This window comes from Canis lupus, chromosome 9, assembly GCF_048164855.1.
Source record: "Canis lupus baileyi chromosome 9, mCanLup2.hap1, whole genome shotgun sequence".
Lineage (NCBI taxonomy): Eukaryota > Metazoa > Chordata > Mammalia > Carnivora > Canidae > Canis > Canis lupus.
This window is the reverse complement of record NC_132846.1, coordinates 63,933,702-63,961,659: the sequence shown is the minus strand read 5'-3', so window position 1 is coordinate 63,961,659 and position 27,958 is coordinate 63,933,702. Positions and strand designations below refer to the sequence as shown.

At 36.8% G+C, this 27,958-nt stretch overlaps 1 protein-coding gene across 16 annotated transcripts in view; it reads left to right on the top strand.

The window, feature by feature from the left end:
- Window positions 1-27,958, top strand: part of BTBD7 (BTB domain containing 7) — a 110,002-nt gene that overhangs the window by 46,406 nt on the left and 35,638 nt on the right. For 14 of the 16 annotated variants that reach the window (XR_012037124.1, XM_072839749.1, XM_072839741.1 and 11 more), the window contains 2 exons: window positions 9,085-9,272; window positions 9,947-11,026. Coding sequence is in view for 15 of the 16 variants with exons in the window: in XM_072839749.1 (XP_072695850.1) it covers window positions 9,191-9,272; window positions 9,947-11,026 (1,162 nt within the window). In the remaining variant the exon portion in view is untranslated. Of the gene's footprint in view, window positions 1-1,859; window positions 2,070-9,084; window positions 9,273-9,946; window positions 11,027-26,515; window positions 26,639-27,958 lie in introns of those variants that run through there. The other 2 variants (XM_072839753.1, XM_072839750.1) reach the window with 2 other exon arrangements.

Genomic DNA, 27,958 nt, shown 5'->3' with positions numbered 1-27,958 from the left:
CAAGAATCCTCTAATAAGTCTTCCTGCATCGAGTATCTTCTGCCTTCAGACCATCTAGTAGTCTTTTAATACAAATACTAAGTGTGCTTCTTTCCTACTATTTTTTTTCTTTGTTCCAGTAGTTCCCCCATTGTGTTCTGAATAAAGACTCAACACTTCAGTGTGGAATTTGAAGCTTTTTTATCCAACTCCTACCCATGTACTTTAACATATATACTCCTTAAGGCCTTAGACACATTATTTATCAATGTTAGTGATAATAGCTAACATTTATTTGTCAAATGTATCATCTTTGTGTTCTTTGGTAGATGGTAAAAAAGATAAAGCTGCTGAGCACATACCGTTGGGAAGCATACAGTTCAGTGGAAATGTAATTATGCTGCAGTATTAGCCAGATAATTGAGGTGTGGGGCTGGGGTGGGACACTGACTGGGACTGGAGTTACTCCCACTTATTCATCCTTTTTTTTTATCTACGTTGAATGCCCTTTCCTTTTTTACTTGGTGCACTCCTGTTAATTCTTGAAGGTCTGACTCTAAACTAGGAAGCCAAAATAGTAGCCTTTCTTTTAATTTCATGAGGAATCCTCCTACTCAATATATAACCACTGCTATATTCCCAGGCCTATCAAAGTGCCTTGCACATGTCAGGTGCTCAGAATTGGATGGGTGGATGAATGGTTGATCAGGCATAAACAAGTGTTGTCCTGCCATCAAAGAACATGCAGTCTAATGTAAATATTCAGAAAGGCACTTTTGCTCTGATTTTATAAGCTACCCTTTCAGTTAAGTCATTTTTTTTGCTTTATATGAGAGATCCTTTTAAGTGCCAAAAGTAATACTGTCAGGTGTGTACTCACTTCCCATTTCTGGAATGGAACTATATTTGTCTGCTCTGGAAATTTTTCCTTCAAACGTTTGGGGGGAAATTTTTGCAAAGATAACATTGTTCATAGATAAAAAGCCTGAATGTCAAGCCCATTTCTGGAACTTACCAGTTCTGTGACATTGAGGAAGTAACTAAGCCTTCCATGCCTCATTTTCCTAACCTCCCAGTTTTTCCTTATGCAAGGGGGAAATAATAATAGACCCACACCTCACATGAATGAAGAAATTAAAGGATTAATGCAGGCACACTGCTTAAGAATGGTTGGCTTATAGTAGTTAATAGTTACGATAATTGTAATCATACATATATTTAGTCAGATTTTTATTTCTATAAGAAGCTGATAACAGACATTTAAATTCTAGCAATAAACTTTACATATCAAATTTAAGGATTTAAATGTAAGCCAAAACAATTTTGATAATTCTGGGATCTGAGTGATACAGGTTTGGGGGCTCAGTATACTATTACCTTTGGTATATTTTTGAAAACTTGTATGATATTTAAAATCAGAAATGTGTAAATAAATACAAATAATATTTTTTTATTATTTTTTTTTAAGATTTTATTTATTTATTCATGATAGACATAGAAAGAGAGAGGCAGAGATACAGGCAGAGGGAGAAGCAGGCTCCATGCTGGGAGCCCGATGTGGGACTCGATCCTGGGACTCCAGGATCGCGCCCTGGGCCAAAACCAGGCGCTAAACCACTGAGCCACCCAGGGATCCCCACAAATAATATTTTCTAAATATAAAAGTTAGTTAAAGTATAATACATTATTTCTGGCAAATATAATTTTATGAAATATTGTTTATTTCATTTGACATTGAAATATTTTTTCCTTTTTTTAATTTAAATTCAATATGCAAGCATATAGTGTAACATCCAGTGCTTATGACATCATGTGCTCTCCTAATGCCTTGTTACCCAGTTACCCCATCCCCCCACCCACCTCCCCTTCAGCAAACCTCTGTTTGTTTCCCAGAATCAGGAGTCTCTCATAGTTTGTCTTCCTCTCTAATTTTTCCTCACTCAGTTTCCCTTCCTTCCCTTATGGTCCCTTTCACCTTTCACTATTTCTTATAATCCACATATGAGTGAAACCATATGATAATTGTCTTTCTCCAATTGACTTATCTCACTCAGCATAACTGTCCAGTTCCATCCACGTTGATATGAATGGTAAGTATTCATCCTTTCTGATGGCTGAGTAACATTCCAGTGTGTGTGTATGTGTGTGTGTGTGTGTATCTTTTTTATCCATTCATCTAAGGACATCTTGGCTCCTCCACAGTTTGGCTATTGTAGACATTGCTGCCATGAACATTGGAGTGTGAATGTCCTGTCGTTTCACTACATCTATATCTTTGGCTTAAATACCCCAAATAGTCCAGTTGCTGGGTTGTAGGATAACTCTATTTGTGACTTCTTGAGGAACCCACACACTGTTTTCCAGAGTGGCTGCACCAGTTTGCATTCCCAATAGTGTAAGAGGGTTCCCCTTTCTCCACATGTTCGCCATTTGTTGTTTCCTGTCTTGTTAAATTTAGCCATTCTCACTGTGTGATATTGCATTGTGGTTTTGATTTGTATTTTCCTGATGACAAGTGATGTGGAGCATTTTCTCATGTGCCTACTGGCCATGACCTAGGAATATTTGTGTATATTTTATTAATGGTTGATACAGTGAAACAGTCCTGAAATGAAAAGATTTTTCCTATCTAATTTTTTTTCAAATGAATTCTCTGATGCTTGAAGAGAAATATAGTAATAATTAATCTGTTTTACTTTATCTGGAAAAGGAATTTCCTTAGATAAGTCAGTTTTGAACCTTAACCATAAACTTCAAAAGTGAATGTTTTTTGATGACAATAGTTTTTTGATGGCAATGTTTATAATTCTTTTTTAAATTGTAGACTGTATAATACATATATGTATAAAATTTGCCATCCTATTTTAACTGTACAGTTCAGTGGTATCACGTATATTTGTATTGTATAACTGTCACCACCATCCATCTCCAAAGCTCTTTTATCTTTCCCAGCTGAAACTCTACCCATTAAACACTGACTCCCTACACTCTCCCTCCTTCCAGCCCCTGACAGCTATCATTCTGCTTATGTCTCTATGATTTTGATTACTGTCTCTTTTTTTTAAGATTTTATTTATTTATTCATAAAGAGACACCGAGAGAAAGAGAGGCAGAGACACACAGGCAGAGGGAGAAGCAGGCTTCACGTAGGGAGCCCGAAGGATCACGCCCCGGACTGAAGGCGGCGCTAAACCGCCGAGCCACCAGGGCTGCCCTCTGAGTGTCTTATATAAAAGGAATCATAGAATATTAGTTATTTTGTAACTGTCTTACTTCACTTCTCATAATGTCCTCAAGGTTCTTCTGTGTTGAAGCCTAGATCAGAATTTCCTTTAATTTAAGGCTGAATAATACTCCATTTTACGTACATACTACACTTTGCTTATTCATCTGCTGAATAATATTCCATGTATATACACCCCATTTTGCTTATTCATCCATTTGTTGTTGGACTTTTGGGTTGCTTCCACATTTTAGCATAATGCTACTATGAACATGGGTGGACATGTCCCCTGCTTTCATTTCTTTTGAGTATATAGCCAGAAGTGAAACTGCTATATCATATGGTAAATCCAATTTAATTTTTTGAGGAATTTTTCAAACTGTTTTTCACAGTGGCCATTTCCATAACATACGTTTGTTCTCACGAAGTATACACAAAAGTTCCAATTTCTCCTTGCCAACACTTGTCTTCTGTTTTTTATTGATAATATCAATAAAATATCACTCCTAATAGGAGTGAGGTGATATCTCATTGTGGTTTAATGATTTGCATTTCCCTAATAATTAGTGATATGTTTTCATGTGCTTATTTGGTGATCCATGTATCTTCTTTGACGAAATATCTATTTAAGACCCTTTCCCATTTTTTAATGGGTTTGTTTTGGGTTTTTTTTTTGGGGGGGGGGTATTGAGTTGTAGGAATTCTCTATGCATTCTGGATATTAATCTCTTATCAAATATATAGCATGCAAATATTTTCTCTCATTCTGTGAGGTTATAGTTCACTTTCAAAAACAAGGTTGACCAAAAGAAAATTGAAGGCCCTTTCCAGCTCCATAACTCTGGCATCTCTGCCTTAATAAATGTGTTTAATGAAACATAGTTTTGCTTTTGTTTAATAAGTTGCTGCTATAAACACTTGTTTTCTGTTATTGGAATGACTGAGGTTTGTGGTGCTGGGTGGAGATCCTCTGCCTCTGTATTAGATGGCCCCAGAGGACACATATGAGCCTAGTTCATGGCTTTCTGAACTCCCTTCCAATCTGGTCTCACCATTTTGAAGAGATCTTCAAACAGCAAGGGTCTATTGCTGACTCTGCTTCTCACTTAACTGTTCACAGTTGCCTTTTGTTTTGTTCTTAAAATGTATCCAAGGATAGAAGATAGAATTGAAGATTTACAAAGTAATCCTGGCTCTTTCACTTAGTATCTCTGAGACCTTGGGCAAGTTACTAACTTCTCAGCCTCATCAGTAAAAGTTACTGGGAGATGTTAGTATATGTGAAGCTCTAAGAACAGAGTCTGGCATGTATTAAAATCCCAATAAGGGGATCCCTGGGTGGCTCAGTAGTTTAGCACCTACCTTTGGCCCAGGGAGTAATCCTGGAGTCCCGGGGTCAAGTACCACATGGGGCTCCCTGCATGGAGCCTGCTTCTCCCTCTGCCTGTGTCTCTGCCTCTCTCTCTCTCTGTCTCTCATGAATAAAAAAAAAAAAAAAATATATATATATATATATATATTTTTTTTTTTAAAGAATAAAACTTCAATAAATATGAGTTGTTATATTGGGTAAAACATGCTTGGGGAATGAGGTGGACATAAAAAGTCTTACACTTCTAACTTAGGAATTTTTTTTCTTTTTAAACTTTGCCTTATTTCTAGCTCTGGAAGTGTGAGACTTGTCTGTAGGGGTGTCCATTCAAACCACTTGGCCCCACTAGACCCAGGCTATCATGTTCTGGCATCTTGTCTGATTTGTACCCCCTTTTCACTCTCAAGCATCCTGGTGTGATGGTATGTTATGTGATCACCTTAGATTTGACAGGGCTGAAGGATTACCATAGGTTTGCATTTCTCTTTCATTATGAATTGTTTTTTATATTTATATGTGCCCCACATTCCTATCTTTCTATTAACCATAGTTAATAATCAGTCTAGGAAGAAAACGTGTTTAAAACGCAAAATCCAATTGCCTCCCCACCCCCTATACACTAACATTTAATATAAAAATTACTCCCTTCCCCATCCTCATTTTCCAAACCAGTAAGTCATACAACTTCATTGAATTTTAGGAACTCTATGTCAACTTTTTATTTTACAGATGCTGAGACCCATACATCTCAGTTTTAGGATTCATAGAAGTTAAATGTGACTTATCCCGTGTACGTGATACATTAGTGACAAGATTACACTATCCCAGGACGCTTGATGTCGATTGTTCTCTCTACTGAGTAAAACAATAAAAAGTGTTTTTATGGCAAAGATTAAGGTTTTCCAAAGTGTATCATATAAGCACATTCCTTTAATGCTCTGTGGGGCAAAGGGGCTCCCTTAGATTATGCCAAATACTTCCTCTTGGAGGTTCACAATACACCTTAGCACTTTAAAGATGCTAAAACAAAAAAAAAAAATAAAAATAAATAAAGATGCTAAAACATTCTGGAGTAAAGAGACCTATCAGTTTTTGTTTAATCCTGCATTTTCCGGACCTTGGGTAAACTTTGGAAATGTTGGTCTAAGGGTTTTTTGAAAGGCAGAGAGGTTGATGTTTTGTTTTATTTTGTTTTGTTTTTTCTAAAAATATTTCCATGGGATTGTTAATTCTGTTGCCTTTGGTATCATTTCTCCCCCACCCCCTCATTTGGGGGGGAATCTGCTATAATCACTGAAACTTGTTTTAAGCCAGTTAGATCATTTGATTGAGATTGGTCATATTAACAGAGGGATCTCTCATAGAATGGTGATTCTAAATCACCATTTATCAGCTTTCTAGGGCCATTTGCATCCTGAGCCCTCTTTTCCTTTCTTTCCCTGCCATATCATCCAAAGATTGGATTTCATCCTGATTTATATAAGAAACCGACGTTGCTTGCCTAGAATGAAAACATCCTTGGAGAGATTTAGCTGTGACTTATTTCCAGCATTTAAAGGCAGTGGGTTAGATTAAGAACTAAATAGCTTAACGCTATGTTCCATATGGTATAGGGGTTTGGTTACTTAATAAATAAAATTGTTCCCTGAGAATTTTGAGAAATACGGTTTTAGTAGTATAACTGTACAGTCAGGATTACTTCCAAGATTTGAAACTAGGGACACAAGGTGGATTTAAGAGTTATATCTAATCCTAAGAAATCTCTCCCACTAAGTCTTTCCAAGACGTATGTTTATTTTAGTATAAGAGCTCCAGTAGGAAATATGCATGTTGTCCAAATCAGTTCATCTTGAAGGGAATTCCCAATGACTAGGAGCTGCTAGAAAGAGACTCTGTCCCAAAGTCCCCAGAACATTTTTGTTTCAAGTCACCTCACCAGAGTGAGACCCCAGCTGTCCCTGTGGTGCTAATGACAGTGGCAGTTAGCCAAACATCCTTATCTCAGCTCATGACTTCCCTAATGCTTGCTATATGGTCTTATGTCTCCAGTGGGGTTGATGATGTTTTGTATGGTTGCTTTAGAATTTATAATTATACTTATAAAATTGAGCTTTTTTAAAAAAGAAGAAAGAAAAAAGAAAAAAGGTGTTTTTGACATGATTTAAATTTCAAACAGACCAGGGTAACCATTTTGTGTCCCTATAAACCTTGCAGAATTCTCAGACGAAAATAATTCTAGATGTATGTGCATACTTTGTCACAGTGTGACAAAGTGAGAGTAGGAACTCTGTCCATTACTGTAGACACTGATTATTCTTAATCTGGAAGCGTGACGCCATATTTGTTTGTTTCAGCCACATATTTTGTGCGATGTTAGTGAGTTTACTCTGTAGTCCTTAAAAATTAAAAAGCAAACCACCTGGTTGGCTCAGTTGGTTAAGTGTCCTACTCAATTTCAGTTCAGGCCATGATCTGAGTTGGGAGATGGAGCCCAAAGTCAGGCTCCACACTCAGTGTGGAATCTGTTGGAGATTCTTTCTCCTTCCCCCTGTTTGCACCCCCCCCCCACCCAAAAGAATTAAAAAGCAAACAAAATAAATGTAACTTTAAGAAGGAGTAAAGAAGGAAATGAAAAGAGACCTACCATAGGAGGGACACTTTACCAGCACTTTTTACCCAGGTTCAAAGCTCATCTTTTTAATCCTTTTTTCTCTCATTTTAGTAAAAGGCTTTTATTTTACATAATTTTTTGTTCTGCATTTTTCTTAATTTCTTAAAATATTTTCTTAATATATTTTCTTAATCTCAAATAAATTTGAGAAAGAATTCTCTGTGCTGTTTTTAACTACAAATTTTCAGTGATAAAAGGATTTGACTTGTAAATGAAGCCACAAACTTGGCTTCCAGGACCCTAGTTTCTTCTAAAGAACTACTAAACGTACCTGATAGAACCTTAAAACTTTTAAGAAGCTCAATTTGAAAACTAAGATTTATTAGACTTACTGTTTAAGTTTGAACTGAAATTAACACAGACAGATTTAATTTCTGTTTTACAAGAATTGACAATATTAACTATAATGATAAATTTTTTTGACAGTGTTCAAAATTACCCCAAAAAGCAGCTTTTTTTTTTTTACATTTCTAATATTTAAGAATAAAAAACTGTATTTACTTACACTAAGCATCAGACTTTAAAAAAAAAACTGACTTTGGTAGAAGAAATAATTTTGACAATTTAATGTTTACAAAAATAATACATTAAACTCTTTGGGTTCCTTGCTGGTTATTTCTTATAGAATGCACTGTCACATCTCTGTCTACTCATAGCCTTTCTGACTTCAGTAGCAGGCACCCAGAGTAAAAAGTTGAATGACATGCTGTGTTTTCCTTGGTAGGTAGGTGAATTTCAACTAGGAAATTTGTTTGTGTGAATGTATGATTTGATTGGATCATACACTTACCTCCACTTTGCATAATACCCACTTTGTAGAATGTTTCCCAGTCTTGAACACTATAGGTAGATCATTCTATGCTTAAATTTTCATATTTATAGTGGAAAAGTTGAAGGAAGCACAGATGTTAACAGTGATTTTCTTAAACTTGAATTCCTATGGTTATGCTGTATCAGTAACAGAGATTAAAAATTTCAAGAATCTTGACACACTTCTGTTTCTAGCAGATTTTTTTGTGATTTTGCTTGTGTGTGTTTAACTCTATTTGTTAAATCATTTCTTCCTTCATTTTGAGACTAGATTATGTCCTGATTGGTTTCATAATAATTCCAATAATAGATTTTGAATTGTGTTTTCTCTTAAAACCATTATCCTTTTTAGTCAGATAAACTTTGTATGTCCTGATGCTATACCAATACCAATATATGTCCTATTAACCCTGTTCTCTAATCTTAGAGTGTTTTGTTTTTGTGCATATATCTTTTGCTGGTAGTTCTGATAGTTAAGGTTCCATGGTATGGAATTTACTCTATAATTGTTCAAATTGTCTCTTAACTGGTACTGCTTTGTCTGTGTTAAGTCTAATATCAGGTAATAGAAAGCCATATTTTAATTTCAGGGGTTCACGAAGAGGATAACCTCTAATATCAACCTCTTTAATGTATATAAATTGCTTAGAATGTTAGATTATAATGACTGGCAGTTGCCTCTAAGAAGTAAGAAAAAAATTGAAAAAAATTTTAGTCCTCTAAATACTTTTCCCTGTAATTTGAAATACTCTTTCCATAATTATATATTTAAATTAGTCTGATTTGTTACTTTATCCTGCCTTAGAAAGTATGTAATTGGTACATTTTATGGTTCAAAATTGCAGCTAACACTGATTCATAATTCAAGCTTAACTATTTGTTTACATTTTCTGAAATTTTTACATGTGAATTTGACAGCCTGTCATTTGCAAATAAAAGCAGTTTTCAGTAGCCTGCTTTTTTTTTTTAACTGTGTAATTTGAAATACGTTTGAAAAAATGAATAAAATTATTTTTGTTTCATATCAAGAAATGGATGAAAAGAGGCTGCTGGATCCAGGGTTGAAAGTTCGTAAAGGCCTCTGGGATTACACTCTGAAGAACCAGCAGATGGAATGCCTGAGTGACTGAAGAAAATGGGTGCTAATGCATCTAACTATCCTCATTCATGTTCCCCGAGGGTAGGGGGAAATTCTCAAGCCCAACAGACTTTTATAGGTAACTGTTTCCGTTTTTCTAATTTCACTTGCTTTTGTGAATATTATAAATAGAATTTGTTTTCAGTGGCCTTTCTGGATGAAACTGTGAAAAAGTTATTATAGATAATAATTCTGCAACATCCAGATTTTTTCCGAAACAAATGTAAATCTGGCTTGTATGATTTTTATTCTGACCAAGCTGCTATAGCACCATTGATCTTTTCTTCGGTGTCTTAACCATAATTGCCATTGCCCTCGGAAAACTGGCAGTCTCCATTGGTGTAAAAATAGTGAAATACAGGACATCCTTATGTCCTGGTCCATTTATTTTCTCTAGTACAAACCACTGCTAGTTAAAAAAAAAAGTCACAATTATATACAAATAGTATTCTTAATTTACAGATCTGCTTAACTCTCATTTCCTAAAGATCCATGATTAAAATCTGTTAGTATCTGGTTTTTGATAGCCAGAGAACCAAAAGCATTTTGTCAACTAAAGAATAAACTGTCAGTCTCTATTTCTTATTTAATATAGAAGGGAATTATTTGAAATTTATAGAAATAAAAGTCAGTTTTATTTGAATGGTTCAGGAATGTCTGTTTATAAAAATTTTAGCATAAAATATGTGTTAAAGTGACGTTGAAAATAAATGTTGAGAACAAACATTTTCATTTGTTTGATTTCCTTCTTAGGGACATCATCCTACTCTCAGCAAGGCTATGGTTGTGAATCAAAATTATATAGCCTTGACCATGGCCATGAGAAACCACAAGACAAAAAAAAGAGAACCTCTGGCCTTGCCACCCTCAAAAAGAAGTTTATCAAGCGTCGAAAATCTAATAGGTCTGCCGATCATGCCAAGCAGATGCGAGAACTCCTCTCTGGGTGGGATGTTAGAGATGTTAATGCTTTAGTGGAGGAATATGAGGGAACTTCAGCCTTAAAGGAGCTTTCTCTACAAGCCAGTTTGGCTAGACCAGAAGCTCGGACATTGCAGAAAGATATGGCCGATCTTTATGAGTACAAGTATTGTACTGATGTAGACTTAATATTTCAAGAAACTTGTTTTCCTGTTCATCGTGCCATTTTGGCAGCAAGGTGTCCGTTTTTTAAAACACTGCTTTCTTCCTCACCGGAGTATGGGGCAGAGATCATTATGGACATCAATACAGCTGGTATAGACATGCCCATGTTTTCTGCTTTGCTACACTACCTTTATACAGGAGAGTTCGGAATGGAGGACTCAAGGTTTCAAAATGTTGATATCCTCGTTCAGCTTAGTGAAGAATTTGGAACACCAAATTCCCTTGATGTAGATATGCGTGGACTTTTTGATTACATGTGTTATTATGATGTTGTCCTTAGTTTTTCTTCAGACTCTGAACTGGTTGAAGCTTTTGGTGGAAATCAGAACTGTTTAGATGAAGAGCTCAAAGCTCACAAGGCTATTATTTCAGCACGGTCCCCATTTTTTCGGAATTTATTACAAAGGAGGATACGGACTGGTGAAGAAATCACGGACCGAACTTTGAGGACTCCCACAAGAATTATATTAGATGAGTCTATTATACCAAAAAAATATGCGAAAGTTATATTACACTGTATGTATACTGATATGGTGGACCTTTCCGTCTTGCACTGTAGCCCCTCTGTGGGGAGTCTCAGTGAGGTTCAGGCTCTCGTCGCAGGGAAGCCAAACATGACCAGGGCAGAAGAAGCCATGGAACTTTACCACATAGCACTGTTCTTGGAATTTAACATGCTTGCACAAGGTATGAAATTCTGGCTTTTAATTTTGATTCCTAGAATTACATAATTGTTTTCCAAATTCAAAACACAGCCAGTAGGTTCCATGATTTGGCTGTTTGGGATGTGCCAGGTTATTTTGAATCTGTAGTTATGAAATCTGAGAAACAATTGAAAGTCAGTATTAATATGTGTGTTCATTTAGTACTAAAACCAAGCATTCAAAACTGCTAAGAGCAATAGATGAGATGAGAGACTCTTAATTCTCTAATGTAAGACAGTAGGTATGGGATATCTAACTACCACCTGCACTGTCTGCACTCAAGCTTTGAACTAGCCTCGTTTCCAGATATCATGGTTATTCTTGATTTTATGACTCCTGGGATAACTTAGGTTGTCATTTTTATACTCTGTAACTTACTGATGTTTAAATGTTTAGAAAGAGAATAAAAATTCCTTCCAAAAATGAAAATAGTCACATTTGGATACAAGTTTATTTGAACCAAAGAATTAGGCAGTTTCTGATTTAAATTTTTAGGCATTATGTATCTTCTTTTCAAGCTTAATTTTACATTAACCAACAGCCTCCAGTGGGTAAGGCAAGGTCAGTGCTAGACTCGAGCCTTCTTTATTTAATCTAAACTAAAACTTTTAGGTTATGAAAGCACATTTCTGGGGCTACAGGCAAATAAATACATGAAGATAACATCAAAAGAATTATGTATCTATTGGTAAACATTAGAATCTTAACTTATCAGAGCTGGAAAGAGACCTTCCACACAGAGCAAAGGGAATTTGTGGTCTTGAAAGAATGCACTCTTTGCTTTCTGTGGCCATATGTTAAAAGAAAACAAGCTATATGACATGAAATTACTTAAGAAATTTAGCCAATGAGTATTTCCTAAAAGAACATTAGAAGTTGCCAATTAAAAGAAAATGTTGGGATGCCTGGGTGGCTCAGCAGTTGAGCATCTACCTTCGGTTCAGGGTGTAATCCCGGGATCCAGGATCAAGTCCCACTTTTGGGCTCCCTATGGGGAGCCTGCTTCTCCCTCTGCCTATGTCTCTGCCTCTCTCTCTCTGTCTCTCATGAATAAATAAATCTTTAAAAAAATAAATATAATTAAAAGAAAATGTTAATGTCTATGGCAAAAGACAGGAATTTAATGAAATAAGGAATCATGAAAGCTACATTTTTCTAACTTGAAAATAAAAATGTGTGTTGTATGGCTCAACCAACAAATTAATAGGACTTTGAGAAATAAAAGCCCCAGCTAAATTGCAATAATTAATTTCATGAGAGGAATTATACAGAAGTTATTGATAAACCTGAGTAGAAAAGGTTGAAAAGGTTTACATAAAGGATCTTTTAAAATCTTATTTTAGGGGCAGCCCTGGTGGCTCAGCGGTTTAGTGCCGCCTTCAGCGCGGGGCCTCATCCTGGGGACCTGGGATCGAGTCCCACGTAGGGCTCCCTGCATGGAGCCTGCTTCTCCCTCTGCCTGTGTCTCTGCGTCTCTCTCTCTCTTTCTCTCTCTCTCTCTCTTTGTGTGTGTGTGTCTCTCATGAATAAATAAATTTTTAAAATCTTAAAAAAAATAAAATCTTATTTTACCATGATATTTCTAGTGATAGTACTAATTTAGTTTTGTTACCACAAAGTGTTGTTAAAATATTTTTATTTAAAACAAGAATCATTACATTGATGATAGTAGTCTATTTTGATGTCAGACTATAGGAAAATAATGTTATCAAAATAACCTAGCAGCTTGACCTACCACTATTTTATTTCTGTAAAACCAAATTCATCAGAAAGTTTGAAGGTTGCAACGTTCCCTAAAAGGTGTAATAACATCTATTTTCTCAAATTGGCTTTGTTTTTTGACATGTTTAAATACTAAGAAACCAAAGTGTATTGTATACACTTTTCCTGTTTTTAAAAAACAGGAAAACATCCCTTAATACACTTCTTTGGGAGTTTGTTGTTTTTGTTGAATGAAATGAAAGTAATGAAAATTAAAATGAAAAGTAAAATTGTGAGCCTGCTCTTGGATCTTAGGTAATACTTGATCTAAAATTATTTTTATGTTACATGAGTTTAAATATTTTTTTTATGATTTAGCTAGAAATTATATTTTTTGAGTACATTTAAAGATATAAAACAACACTCCTTGTATTACCGTAGTTTTGGTTACTGTAAAAACTGTATGTATATTCCCTTAATATACACATGGTTCTCTGTTTCATTATTCAAAATACAGAGTTTAGGTTATTTGGTGTTTTGATTTTTGATTGTAGGCCTTATGTAGGCCTTATGTTTCCCCCCATGACCATAATACTGTTCATATTAGTGTTTATAACAGACCATACCTGCAGCATAATTTTTACCCCATTTCTCTGGGAAGAAGAATATTCGGTCACTTGGAGAGGAATTTTATACTATGAAGTTTAGAAGCTCAGTTCAGGCCCTGGAACCAGACAAACTGGATTTGAATCCTTCACTACCAATTTTTAATGTGCTTGACCTCAGAGCAAATCACCCTTTCTAAGCTTCTGTTTTGTCTATAAAATAAGAATAGTAACCCTTGAAGTAGGATTGTGAGAATTAAAGGAAATGATGTATGTTAAGTGATCTGACTGGCACCTGATACAAAGTTAGCATTCAATAAATATTAGCTGCTAAATGATAGTCTTCAGAACACATTTCAGTTTTATAATTCTATTGATTAAACTTAATACTCAGCATATTTCACAGATTTTTACTAAGTTATTACTAATTTTAAAACTTTCTTATAATTTTATCACTAGTGAGATGGTACATGCCACTTATCAAAGTATTGTAAATATCTGGCTATTTGGTTTTTCTCAGCAGGAGTTCTACAAGTAGATTAAGCCTGTAGTACTCTGAGGCATCTATTATATATAATGAATTAGCATCTCTCTGATGCATCCAGCATGGTTATAGTTATGTACCATTTTGGAGAGAATTAAGAAAATAATCACTAAAATCATCTGTGTTCTATGATGCAGACAAGGGCTTAACTTCCAGTTAAGAGATGCTGTGAGACTAGCCTGGTGGGCAGTGTGAAGCTAGGACCTTATTGTTCTCATCTTTGTGTCCCCTATGCTGAATAGTGGGCATTCAGTAAATGATTCTGAATTAATGATGGTTACTTTTTATCCCTAAACAGATTTAACTTCCAAAGTTAAAGCCAAGTTTTAGAAGGAAACAAATTCTGTCAAGGGAGGCTGGGGACCTTGAGACTAAATATGTCCTTCAAGACGGAGAGGTGATTTAATAGTTTCAAGAGCATTGTAAAAAGAAGTGATAATAGGCAGACAGCCAAAATGGTTTGGATCAAAGGACAGATTCCTGACCTACACTGAGAATTCGTTTTATTCAGACAAGTAGGCAGTCACATTAGGGAGGTCAATCAATAGGTAATGGGGGGCCTCAACTTACTGGCCTGGCATTTTAGGATAAGCTTTAATTTCATTTGATTTCCTACATAGCAGATTAAATATAAGTTTATTTCTGGCTCCTCCAAAGCCCTAATGGTATAGTAAAGAACTAAAGTAAATATAAACCCTTAAGGACAAACATATCCAAGAAGAAAACAACAGTGGAGAAATACTGAAATTTTTAGAAGCCAGAAAGTAGATAAGGACTTATCACTGGCTTAACACAGAGGAGAACTCTAGAGCCTATAGAGGGAACCACTGAGGATAAGAGAGGCAGTTCACAGTACTTAGTACACTGGAAAGAAGGAATAAGTGAAGCAAATTAACTGAAAAGAGAGATTTGATAAGTCTGAATACTGACTGGATCAACCCCTTCCTCCACTCTGGAATTCAACTTTATAGGTGGTGTCAGAAAGGAATGAGATTTTGTTTTCCCCGTATAGTGAGCTGGTTTTCTGAATACCCTCTATTTAACAATCCATATTCTCCTCTGTTGTGTGCTTTTTTTTAAAGTTCCCCAGTATGTATGGGTCACTACTTTTTCCATTTTGTTTCAATAGCCTGTCTGTCCCTCCATCAGTATCACGTGTGCAAGGTGGCAAATCCTAACCTGCCCCTTTAATTCCCTTCTCTACCACTGCTCCCCTTCCCCCCAACCCTGCCCATAGCAACCAAACACAAGAAACCTTGAGATTTATTTTCTAAAGAAATTGAACTAGAGAGATTTCAAATCTGGAAATAGCTACAAAGAAGGAGAGTGGAGGTGTGGGGTAAAGCACAAGGTTAAAATCTGAATTTATGTGAAAACTTACAAAGTAAATGGCAAAATCTTTCCTCTTCCTCTGCTCTCGTTCACGCCAGGCAGATACAAGATAAAAAATTGAAACTTTAGAAATAGTGAACAGCCCAAGGGTATATAGACTGGTGGAGACTGATATGGTGGAGTTCCATGAAGAAGTTTATGCTCAGGAGTTACATGGTGACAAAACCAGTTTGCCTTCCAGTTTTTCTACAGAGAAAACCATAGTCAGCAGTCCTGCTTTTGCAACAGAGCTTCCACACAGTAGTTGAGTGCTTCATTCTTAGATATGAAAACCCATCTAAGGCTCACTGGACTTTTGAAAAAAGCTTCCAAATTGAGACAGAGGTCAGAACAAAAAGAACAAAGTGTTAGCAGAAACCTTGAAGAAAGCAGAAGAGAACTTCAGCAGAAGCAGAAATGCCCTTAAGTTAGAGAGCTGTTGCATCAATGAGATATAAGTAGGATGCTGTAAGAGTAAAGATAGGAGCTCTTGGAAATAAGGTAGCAGAAATGAAAAATAGAAGAATTGAAAGATATAATTGAAGAAATCTGTAAAGTAAAACAACAGAGATGGACAGCAAAGTATAGTATTGGTCCAGAAGATATAACAATTTAACAAATGGTGGTCTTAGAAACACACCAGAGAAAATGGAAGAGCAGCAGTATCTAAGGAGTAATGTAAGAAATACTGTTAAAGCTAAAGGAATTTATTAAAAGCTTCATCCTGGGGCGCCTGGGTAGCTCAATCAGCTAAGCCTCCAACTCTTGATCTCAGCCTGAATCTTGCTCTTGGGGTTGTGAGTTCAAGCCATGTGTTGGGCTCCGTGCTGGGCTTCTACTAGAAAGAAAGAAAGAGAGGAAGAGAGGAAGAGAGGAAGAGAGAAAGGAGAAGAGGAGAGGAGGGGAGGGGAGGGGAGGGGAGGGGAGGGGAGGGGAGGGGAGGGGAGGGGAGGAGCTTATCCCTTCCCCTAGGGAGCCATAGGGAAAAAGAGAAGATTCTAAAATGTTGCAGAAAGGAAAAAATTAGATTCCATACAAAGAAACAGGACTCCAAATAGTATTGAACTTTTCAATAGCACCAGCTAAAACACTCTAGTACAGTGGCATAGTGCCTTTAAAAAGCCGGTAGAAAATTATTTTCAACGCAAAATTCTATTTAGCCAAACTGTCAGTCAAGTGTAAGGCTAGATAAAGGCATTTTTTTCAGTCTTGCCTCAAAGAACTGATCTCCCCTGCTGCCCTACTGAGGAAGTTACTAAGGATGTGTTCCACTAATTGATGAAATCTGAGATCCAGGAAATGGCATCAAACACAGAAAATAAGAAAGGGAAATCTTAGTATTCGCTGTATAATAGGTGTAGTAGGCATCATGTCTAGACTGGACCAGGAGGGCCAAAGACTCCAGAAACATTAAATGACAAGGGGCATTGAAAGAGATTTCATTTATCTTATGATACTTTTATAAAGAATTAACAATAGAGTTAAGAAAATGAAGCAAATGGGAAAAGAAAAAAATTAAAACTGAGAAAAATTTAAAATTACACATGGAAGAAAATATGATTCTGGTACACTGCTTGGCTCAGCAGTAATCAGTATTTAAATAAGGACACTGAATATTGATTTAATAAAAATTATAATACAGAGTGGTGAATACCAGAAGAAACAACTAAGAATTGAGAGTAGTTGCCTCTGAGGAGCAGGACTGGGAGTAGAAAAGAGAGAGGAGAGAGTTTTGTTTTTAGAATAAGTTTTTTGTTACTACTAGCTACAGTACTTTTTAGATTATGAGCATATACTGCTTTGATTATAATTTTTAATACAATAAAGATATGAATGACATCTGTGCTCAGAAGAACCAGAGAGAACTAGATAGAATAGGCCTTAATCCTAAAGAACTGGGGGATTTGTCATATGTATCAATAATGTTAACTAATAAGATCATGCTTATCATTTTAGGTTACAAAGGGCTTTTACTTTCTCATTTGGTTGCCCTGACAACCTGAGTATGGTGGGGCACAGAGATGAATAACTAGCCTTTTCTTGAGATTATGAATGATAAGGTTGTGACTCATACCAGCCCCTCTGACCCCAACCCCAGAAATGTGGGCATTTTGAGAGAGGGGAGCAATATGAGAACCATTTTCCAGGGCTGAAGGTGGGAAGCCACTGTGACCTAGTTGTAAGAATGAAATAGCAGACTAGTGATTGAAGCATCAATTCAAGAGTCTCAGCCATGAGCCTGGTTTGTGCTGAACCACTTGGGCAGGAATACTTGAGGCAAATGTGGGCCCAGCTAAGAGGTTTTAAAAACAGGGGGAGGGGGGACAAGGAGAGGGGCAGGGGCCTGAGTAGGTCACCACCCAGACTGCTTCAGAACACTTAACCAGAGAACAGAGGGCTTTGTATTGAGTAGGCCATTCTCTCCTGAATAGATGAGGGTTCTTGTATCAGTTATTTGACTTTTTTGGCTATCAGCATTACAACCTTCCTAGTTTTGAGAAATTCCTCACTGTACAGGTCTTTTTGGATGGCAGAGCCCAACCCCCAGCATAAAAACTCAAAAGGTTACATACTTGGTTTCTCAGCCTCTCAGTGGTTAATGTTTAAGCACATGACCTAGGCTTTTTGAGTTAGGAACTGATAGGACAGGAAAGCAGGGACTGTAGAGAACTCTTTCTGTAAGCAGGGTGGAAGCAGCAACATCTAGTGGGAAAGGAGAGAGGTCAGTGGCAGTGATTCCACTGACAGCATCCACCATCTGTACACCGAGCAGGAACTGTGTGGCCAGGGACCCAGGATAAGCTCTTTTCCTGACGTAAGCCTCACCTTACAGCCTTTCTCTGCTCTTTGTTGTTTTCTGAGTCTGGTCTTCACTTTCTCAGCAACTGTGGGCTAACAGTATCCTTTCAGATAAACTCCTTTTCTGTTTAAGCCAGCTAGAGTTGTTTTCTGCAGTTGCAGCTTGAAAGCCTGGTTGAAAACAGTACCTATATTAAAAAGACCAGTGTATAAAATTCCAAAATAGATGGCTAGATTGGAAAAGCCTCAAAAGAAGGACCAGGTGTTTTGAGTACTGACTTTCATAATGATTTTAGCATGCACTATACTGTGTAAAAAACACCTCTGAAAATGTGAGTACCATGATGAGAATATATACTGATTCCTAATTTTTTTTTAAAGACTTAATTTATTTATTCATAAGAGACACAGGCAGAGGGAGAAGCAGGCTCTATGCAATGAGCCCAATGTGGGACTTGATCCCAGGACTCCAGGATCATGCCCTGGGCCAAAGGCAGGCGCTAAACCACTGAGCCACCCAGGCATCCCTGACTTCTAATTTTTTTAGTAAAAATCCACTCTTTAGGAGAACTACAGGTTTTCTTACGAATTTTAACAACTCTTGGGCCTACCATATGAACTTATGTTTCCAGGCGCCTCGGTGGCTCAGTCAGTTAAGTGTCTGCCTGCAGCTCAGGTCATGATCTCCTGGGATCAGGTCCCATGTCTGCTTCTCCCTCTGCCCTACCCCCCTCGTGCTCTTGCTCTCTCCCTGTCTCTTTCTCTCAAAAAAATAAAATCTTAAAAAAAAAAAAAAAAAAACTTCTGTTACCTTGTCATAAATATTATTGACCTCAGAACAAAACAGCCCAGAATTAGCATCAGTATCTACATGTATATTCCAATTTAGGACACTTTACAGTAGTATACTTTAAACTGCAGATTTTATTTTTTCATCTTGATCAAATGTGTACTTTTCAGTCTTTGGAATATGAAAATTATATATAACATTAGTTCTAAAGTAGACTCTAATGCATTGCCCATATTTTTAGTCATAGTGCATGTGATTATATTTTATTGAATTAAAAAAATCTAACAGAAACAACTGAAAGCAGTGAGTGACCTAATTTTTCCCCTAGCAACTTGGTCAGATTTCAAGAGTGTGTGTGACTTGAAACAAATGCAAAGTAGTAAAGACTAACTGTCCAGACTCACTAAGCCCTTCGTCCCTCTTCCCATCCTCTCCATTGTCCTTGTGTTGACACTCATCTTCTGTTTCAGTTCAGTTGACTTGGCAGTTCATTTTGCTTCTGTCTGTAATTGTTTCCTTTTCAGCAAATTAGTCTGAATATGCTTTCTAGAGAATAATGGAGCTAAGTTAAAGACCATTATCAACAGATCAGAATACTAAGTGAAGATTTCAGTTAACTATACAACATAGATGAAGAATTAATCTCAGTTTCAGGAATGATAATTCAAACAACTCTCAAATTATACATCTCTAGTCATAATGACACTTAGCACTTAAGAAAGTCTTTACTCAAAATTATGGGTGAGCTCTAAAGTGTAATAATATATTGCATTTTTTATTTTAGAATTTAAACCATTTTTCATATAGACTATAAACTCTTCACCTCTGACCCTCTGCTCACACTTTGCTTTTGTCTTAGAATATCTTTGCCTTTGACCACTAAATGTCCCAGTTCTACCTTACTCTTAAAGACGAAATTTACATGCTACTTCCTTTTGTTTTGTCTTAGTATTCCAAGTTAAAAGCATTTTCCACTTCCTGCAAACTACTTTTACTTTTCTTTTAGGTTCTTACATATAACTTATTTTGTAATTACCAATGTACCTGTCTCATTTCCTCTGTCAGTTAGTGTATTATATATTCCCTAATGACAAGGTCAAAATCCTCATCATCCTGAATCACCCCAAGAACCTAGCACAGTGCTTTGCTCTCTTAGTAGACTCTCCGTTACATTTTTTAAAATGTTTTATTTAAATTAAATTTAATTAACATACACTGTTATTAGTTCCAGTGTTAGAACTCAATGAGTTACATATTTTGAGTTATCTTAATACTTAGGAAAACTGAATGACTTTTTCTTTTTAAAAGGGGGTGTGCGTAATAAACATTTAACTGTATAAGTTGCATTTCCATCTTGGAGATATGAAGCCTTATTTTTAAAAATAAGTTTAGAAGTGATCTAAATGGTATGTAATTCTGTACCATTGAACTCAATTTTTTTTTTATTAAAGATTTTATTTATTTATTCAGGAGACAGAGAGAGAGAAGCAGAGACACAGGCAGAGGGAGAAGCAGGCTCCATGCAGGGAGCCTGACGAGGGACTCGATCCCTGGTCTCCAGGATCAGGCCCTGGGCTGAAGGCGGCGCCAAACCGCTGAGCCACTCGGGCTGCCCTGAACTCAATTTTAAGTTAAATTTCAAATAAAGGGGGATCCCTGGGTGGCTCAGCAGTTCAGCGCCTGCCTTCAGCTCAGGGCATGATCCTGGAGTCCCAGGATTGAGTCCCACATCAGGTTCCCTGCATGGAGCCTGCTTCTCCCTCTGCCCCCCCCCCTCTCTCTCTCTCATGAATAAATAAATATTTAAAAATTTCAAATAAAATCTTATCAACTCTTTATTTTATTGTCTATTGATATGTAATATCAGTTGAATTTAACATATTCTTGGAAGCCAGTCAAGGCTATTATTAATCTTTTGAAGCCATAAAGTTTAATATAAGGACAATTAGGAGGTTTTCTCAACAATAAGCCAAATCTTTTCTCTGTCATACTAAAATCCCAAGGATGCCACAGTCAAGGAAAATGATAAAACAGAAAGACTTGCTTGGTTTGATTTGATTTTATTCCCCAGCACAAAGCATATGTTGGTTATAGTTAAGATCTGAGAGATTTAATTAGAAATGTATAGACATTAACATAATCAGACAAAAGATGAAATGTTATATTCAGGTCATTATGGATATGAACACAAAACTGAACAACATAGGGACAAGAAAGAGCTGAGCATTTATTATTTGAAGAGTATATGGAACTCTAGACACCATGAAGATAGCAGAAAGCATCTGCAGTGTATTCTGAAGTAGAGAGAAACTTGATTTCAGATTAGCATTTTTTGAACACCATTACTATACAAGATGCAATACCAGGGAGAAGAGAATTAAAAGGAGCCATGTTTGAATGTCACTAACATTCAAACTAGCTTCATGATGGGCACCCCATATATGTCTTTTTATTTCGTCTTCACAACAGCCCCATGGAATTTGGAGATTTGCTCAGGTTCAGAGATAAAGAACGGTATCCAAACTTAATGGTATTTTATAAATACGAAGCCTGGGGTTAGATCTGTGCTCCAAACCTGGTTCTGCTACATACTCACCATATAAATTCTCCTGGGTTCCTCAACTTGATTTTGTTCCTTTCTCTTCATAGAAGTGTGGGCGTCAAGCACTATGCCTGACTTGCAGCTGGGAGGGGCTTAACAAATGTTTTTAAAACTGAATTTACAGGGTACCTGGGTAGCTCAGTCTGTTAAGCATCTGCCTTTGACTCAGGTCATGATCTTGGGGTCCGGGGATCCGCCATGGTCAGCTCCTGCTTAGTAGAGAGTCTGCTTCTCCCTCCCCATCTCCCCTCCACTTGTATTCACGCTCTCTCTCACTCTCAAATAAATCTTTTTTTTTTAACTGAATTACGTTAATTCTTTGGCAAACAATTTCTAAAGTTAAGAATTGACACATCATCTGATAGCATGGTTCCAAGTTTCCAAAGTCTAAAAAATTACCAAATTCAGACTTGATTTAAACAGTGATACATAGGATTACAATTGCAGAGAACATTCAACGTTGGATGGCAAAACAAAACCATAAAAAATGGCCCCATAGAGCTTTCCCATGGTAGTAGGCTATTTGGTATAAATTCCCATTCCACTTTGATTTGATTATGGTCCCTTTTTCTCTTTGAAACCCTAAGAGAAGTGGCCTAATTGTGGCCTTTTCCTGAAGACCCAACTTATTTTTGTTTTTCTGATTCTGCCTTAGTCAAATTTTGACTACTCTTATACCTTCTATTGCCAAGGAGTACAACAAACTAAGGCAATCCAAGCTGCAGGTTATTTGGGGGAAGGCATTAATGATCAAGGAAGGAAAATGATAGATGGAAGAACCTCAGCATTATACAGATATCCTGGCTTTTCAAACTCAGTATTGAGATACAGAGTTGGAAGTTTCTGCCTTAACACCAAATATTACACTTATCTCCTGAAAAGTCTAGGATAGAAGGGACTTTGACCAGACACAGGTGTTTGTCTCCTTCTGTTTTTGGAAGTAACTAGAAGTTACTCCAAGAATTAAGATAGATTAATAATGACCTTATTTAGCTATTACTGTGTGGAATACCCCACTTAATCTTTTTTTTTTTTTTTTTTTTTATTTTATTTTATTTTTTTTTATTTTTTATTTTTTTATTGGTGTTCAATTTACTAACATACAGAATAACACCCAGTGCCCGTCACCCATTCACTCCCACCCCCCGCCCTCCTCCCCTTCTACCACCCCTAGTTCGTTTCCCAGAGTTAGCAGTCTTTACGTTCTGTCTCCCTTTCTGATATTTCCCACACATTTCTTCCCCCTTCCCTTCTTTTCCCTTTCACTATTATTTATATTCCCCAAATGAATGAGAACATATAATGTTTGTCCTTCTCCGACTGACTTACTTCACTCAGCATAATACCCTCCAGTTCCATCCACGTTGAAGCAAATGGTGGGTATTTGCCACTTAATCTTTACAGTAACTCATATGATAGCTCCCATCGTTCTTCCCATCATAGAGATGTGGAAACAAATACTTATGTTGTTTCTTCCCCAAGGCTACTTCTACTGATCACATCTACTTTATATGTATATGAATGTGTGTGTGTATTTCACATGCATAACTTGTTCTGTTGTAGCATAAATAGCACCACACTATACTTATTATTGTCTTGCCTTTTTCACACCTAGCTTTGCAAAAATTATATCGATGTGTGTGGTTATTTTAATGTTTTGTTTCTAAAAATATAAGATATACTAATGTTTAGATATTGAGATAATACAAATGCAAAAGGTGTTTAAGAACCTTTTTGTCTCTTTCCAGTGAAAAATACTGCTAACAAATAGTATCACCCTATAAATACCTCCTAAAGACTGAGTCTGAGTTTGGAGTGTATGTAACTGACCAAAAAGTTTTGCCTCCAACTATTTTTTCATATATTTAGGTGAAAAAAAAAAACAGTTTCTATTACAAATTAACATGGGCTAGCCTCACTAAATATATCTCTATGAAGGGAATGACTTTGATTTATTAAAAGACTTTGAGCTCTGTTTTGGTTCTCTTCACTATAACATTTTTATATACCTTGTACTTTATATACCTTGTACCATTAACATGGCTATAAAACTTCTTGTATATGCTTTACATGTCATGGCACTTGAAGGTGAAATATCCACACATCTGAAAGTTGTGCCAAAAACCCAAAAACAGTTTTCACCCTTACACATCTTTGTTTCTAACCATATTCCTCTTCAACCATAATGGCATTAGACCTTTTCCAAAATGGGTTGGTTTTAATACTGTTTCCACTGTCTGTGTTTCTTCCTAATGGAAACTTATATTGAAGAACAATGCTGAATTTTGAGACTGATTCACTCAGATATTTTTAGAAGATACACGGGCATCACATTGGTTCTCTAAACCTATTGATATTTAAGCTGGTATCTAATTGTAAGAGGTTCAGAAGAATTTCTAAACTAACCTATGATTAAATAACTTGTTACTCTAATGCATCATCTTAACTTTCAGATTGATAGTTTTTTTGTATATAAATGTAAGCAGTAAAAATATTAAGTATCTAAAGTCTTCATTGGTAGGAGCCCCTCCTTCTAAAACAAGTTTTGATGTCAAATTTTTAGAGATACTAAGTTAAATAGAAATGGATGGATATAGTGTTATAAATCTGATAATAGGTCTGTAAACCTGAGAGAATGGTAGCTGCATGAATCTTCAGCAAATAAAGGTGAAAATGGGATGTTATAGAGGAGAATGAAGAAAATAACCTGTTGATTCAAATAGACCTTTTTATAGAATTAGCTCTGTCACTCCTATACTTTATCCATTTAGTACTTACTGTATGCCAGAACCTGAGATTGAAGTAATGAGTAAGATCGTCTAGTGCTAAGTACCAATAGGCAGTTACAGTATTAAGTGTAGAGCAATGCTCTAGGTAGTAGGGGAGCACACAGGAAGATGAGCCTCAGACCTCAATTTAGGGAAGGGAAACCATATCAGGAGCTTCCCAGAGAAGCTGAAACCTGGAGAATGAATGGGAGTTAAAGATTGGAGATAAAGGTTAGGCAGAAGGAAAACAGGTAGAAAGGCCCAGAGATAAATAAGAGCCAGGCACTTTGGGTTGGGATGGGGGGCAGAGATAATAGAAGTGTGATGAGAAACGAAGATCCAGAGACCAGTAGGGCTGTGCATTAGAGAGCTTGGTATATATACCATGTGGAGCCATTGGGCTTTATCCTGAGCACAGCAAGTAATATGGCCTGATTACATGTGCATTTTCTGAAAGATCTCTGGCTGAGACGGTAATCAACATGTAGACACCATGAGAAATGTTCCAGAAATAGTGGGATTTTTTTAAAATACATACATCCTTTAAGCAGATACAGTCTATAAATTACTCATCAAAAACTACTAATTCGTTTTTAAGGTTTCTTGCTATATTTATTAATTTATTTAGTAGAATTTTTGGGCACCTGCTTTTTGCCAGGCACTGTTGCTAGGCTCCTAACTCACATTGTCTGTGCTAAGTATTCTCTCCATTTTATAGGTAAACAGATGCTTGAATGTATTGTTACCTGGGGTTTCAGCTAGAAAATGTGAAGTCCAAAACTTGAATCCTGGTCTTTTGAACTGCAGGGCTTACTTATTCCCATCATGGGGGAAGAGAGAGAATGGTCTCCATGAGAAGAGATCATCTGTGATGTACATTGTTTGGAAGGGAGACACAATTATATTTAAGAGATAACTAACCAGTAAATACCAAAAAGTTTTCTGAAAATCAACATGGCTCTATCCCAAAACCTTTGGAGTTTTCCTATTGTAACAGAATTAAGGATACTAACTTACTATTGTGTCACAGTGGGAAAATGGTTTAAGGATGGTAAACAAACTATAGGTATAGATGGGTGGGTTTTGTTTTTTAGTTAAAGGTATGTGAACCTCTGAGTTTTTCACAGTTCTGAGACTACTAGAATGTTTAAGATTTTATTTATTTTAGAGAGAGAGAGAGAATGTGCAAGCAGAGGGAAGGGAAGGGACAAGTAGACTACACTGAGCGCGGAGCCAGACATGGGGCTTGATCCTAGCATAGCACCCTGAGATCATGACCTGAGCCAAAATCAAGTCGGACACTTAACCAACTGAGCCACCCAGGTGCCTCTAGAATTGTTTTTATTTAACATTTGAATAAGTGACGTGTGAGTGGAAAGTAAACAGTACTTTCAGGTCATCAGCATTTTGGTTCCATTTATTTATGTATGTATGTATATATGTATGTATGTATTTATGTATTTATAATATTTTATTTATTTATTCATGAGAGACACAGGGAGAGAGAAAGGCAGAGACACAGGCAGAGGGAGAAGCAGGCTCCATGCAGGGAGTCCGATGTGGGACTTGATCCCGGGACCCCAGGATCAGGCCCTGGACCAAAGGTGGCACTAAACGGCTGAGCCACCCAGGGGATCCCCTCTGTTCCCTTTATTATCTTTGAGTTGCTCTCCTCTCCTCCTACCCTCTCCAAGTCCCCACAGATCCTGTGCTTGCTTCTGAATTAGAATATACCAGTATAATGGTACTCAAGGAAACTTAATTACAGTAAGAGATTTTTGAGGAGTAGGGAACATTTTTTCAGATGAGGAAACAGATGAAATTTCATACATCGCACAGTAACGGGAATTGGGGTCGAGTCTCTGGTCAGTCTGACTGTTAGTATGCCACATCTCTAGTCAGATGACCTCAGAATGTGTGTTCAGTTTCAAGGAGTTTGGGTGTCCTCTTCCAGAACTCAATCCCCCTGCTTCTAGTATAGCAGAAGCTTAAGTAGGGTGTCTGTGTTTAGAGAACTGACATCCCTTTCATCGTGCTGTTTTCACTTATCCCAAAAAACACTTAAGCCTAAATATTGAACATACCATATCAAATATTAATTTATGAAGTAAACATTAAAACAATATAAATATATATTCAAATAGGTATCAAGAGTTCTTAGTCTTGTCTTTTTCCTTTTATGTCTTCGAGAAATCTTTCTGTTAGCCTCTTCCTTTAGCCTCTTCCTTTATGTACCAAGTTACTACAGTAACCTGTTTCCTATCTTCCTCTCTGTCCTTTCTTTTCACACAGCTTGGCAAAAGAATCAGAGTAAAGAATTCAAGCGCTCCGGATACATTTTCATACACAAGCAACATGAATCTGTGATTGCCTCTTTCCCATCGGAAAAGGAGTAGTGGGGCAGCCCCAGTGGCGCAGCAGTTTAGCGTCGCCTGTGGCCTGGTGTGTGATCCTGGGGACCCGGGATTGAGTCCCACGTCAGGCTTCCTGTATGGAGCCTGCTTCTCCCTCTGCCAGTGTCTCTGCCTCTCTCTCTCTCTGTCTCTATGAATAAATAAAATATTAAAAAAAGAAAGAAAGAAAAGGGAGTAATGTTCTCAAAACAGAGAACCTTCTCATTTCCTTCCCAATATTTGCTTGGATTCTGTGGTCAGTGATTGATTTTATATTGGCACTGACAATCCAGAGGTAGTCTAAGTATATAACTTTTAAAATATATTGAAAGAAAACATAAGATATTTGGAATAGATCTATAATATTACTAATGCCCTCTGGCATTTAACGATTGCAAGGAACTTGTAACACTATTAAAAGAGATAGAAACTTGGAAGATATCCTTCTGTGTAAATAAATATATTACACTTTAAGACTCTGCCTCTATTTTATGTTTAGAGGATATTTTTGGTATCTACCAACAGGAACAATGAATTCTGAACACTAGCCAAAAAAGTATGAGAAATAAAACCCAGAAAAATTCAACTTACTTTTCCTCTTTTTTTTGCACTGAAAATAATTTTTTTTAAAGATTTTATTTACTATTTGAGAGACCATGAGAGAGAGAGAGACCACAAGTGGGAAAGGGCAGAGGGAGAGGAAGAAGCAGGCTCCCCGCTGAGCACAGAGCCCAACGTGGGGCTCAGTCCTGAGACTCCAGGATCATGACCTGAGCTGCAGGCAGATGCTTAACCAACTAAGCCACCCTGGTGCCCCTGAAAATAAGATTTTAATCTAGATTTCTTTTTGTTTTTCTCCCTCCCCCCCTTCAATGAGATGTAATTGGCATATAGCATTGTGTTAAGTTTAACGTGCACAGTGTAATGATTTGATACGTGTGTGTGTGTATATATACACACACACACACATTTCACTATACATATATATAGTGAAATGTTCACCACTGGTAAGGTTGGTTGATGCTTCCTTTCCATCACACAGTTAACATTTTGCAGTGGTGGTGGTGAGAATGCTGGAGCTGTACTCTCAAAGCAACTTTCAAGTATACAGTACAATATTAACTATAGTCGCCATGCTGCACATTAGCACTCTGGGCCTTATTCATCATATAACTGAAAGTCTGTACCCTTTGACAAGGCTCTCCCCATTTCTTCATCCCTCAGCCCCTGGAAACCACCGTTCTGTTCTCTCTCTGTGAGTTTGACGTTTTTAGATTCCACAGGTAAATGAGGTCATACAGTATTTGTCTTTCTTATTTCACTTAGCATGATATTCTAGGGT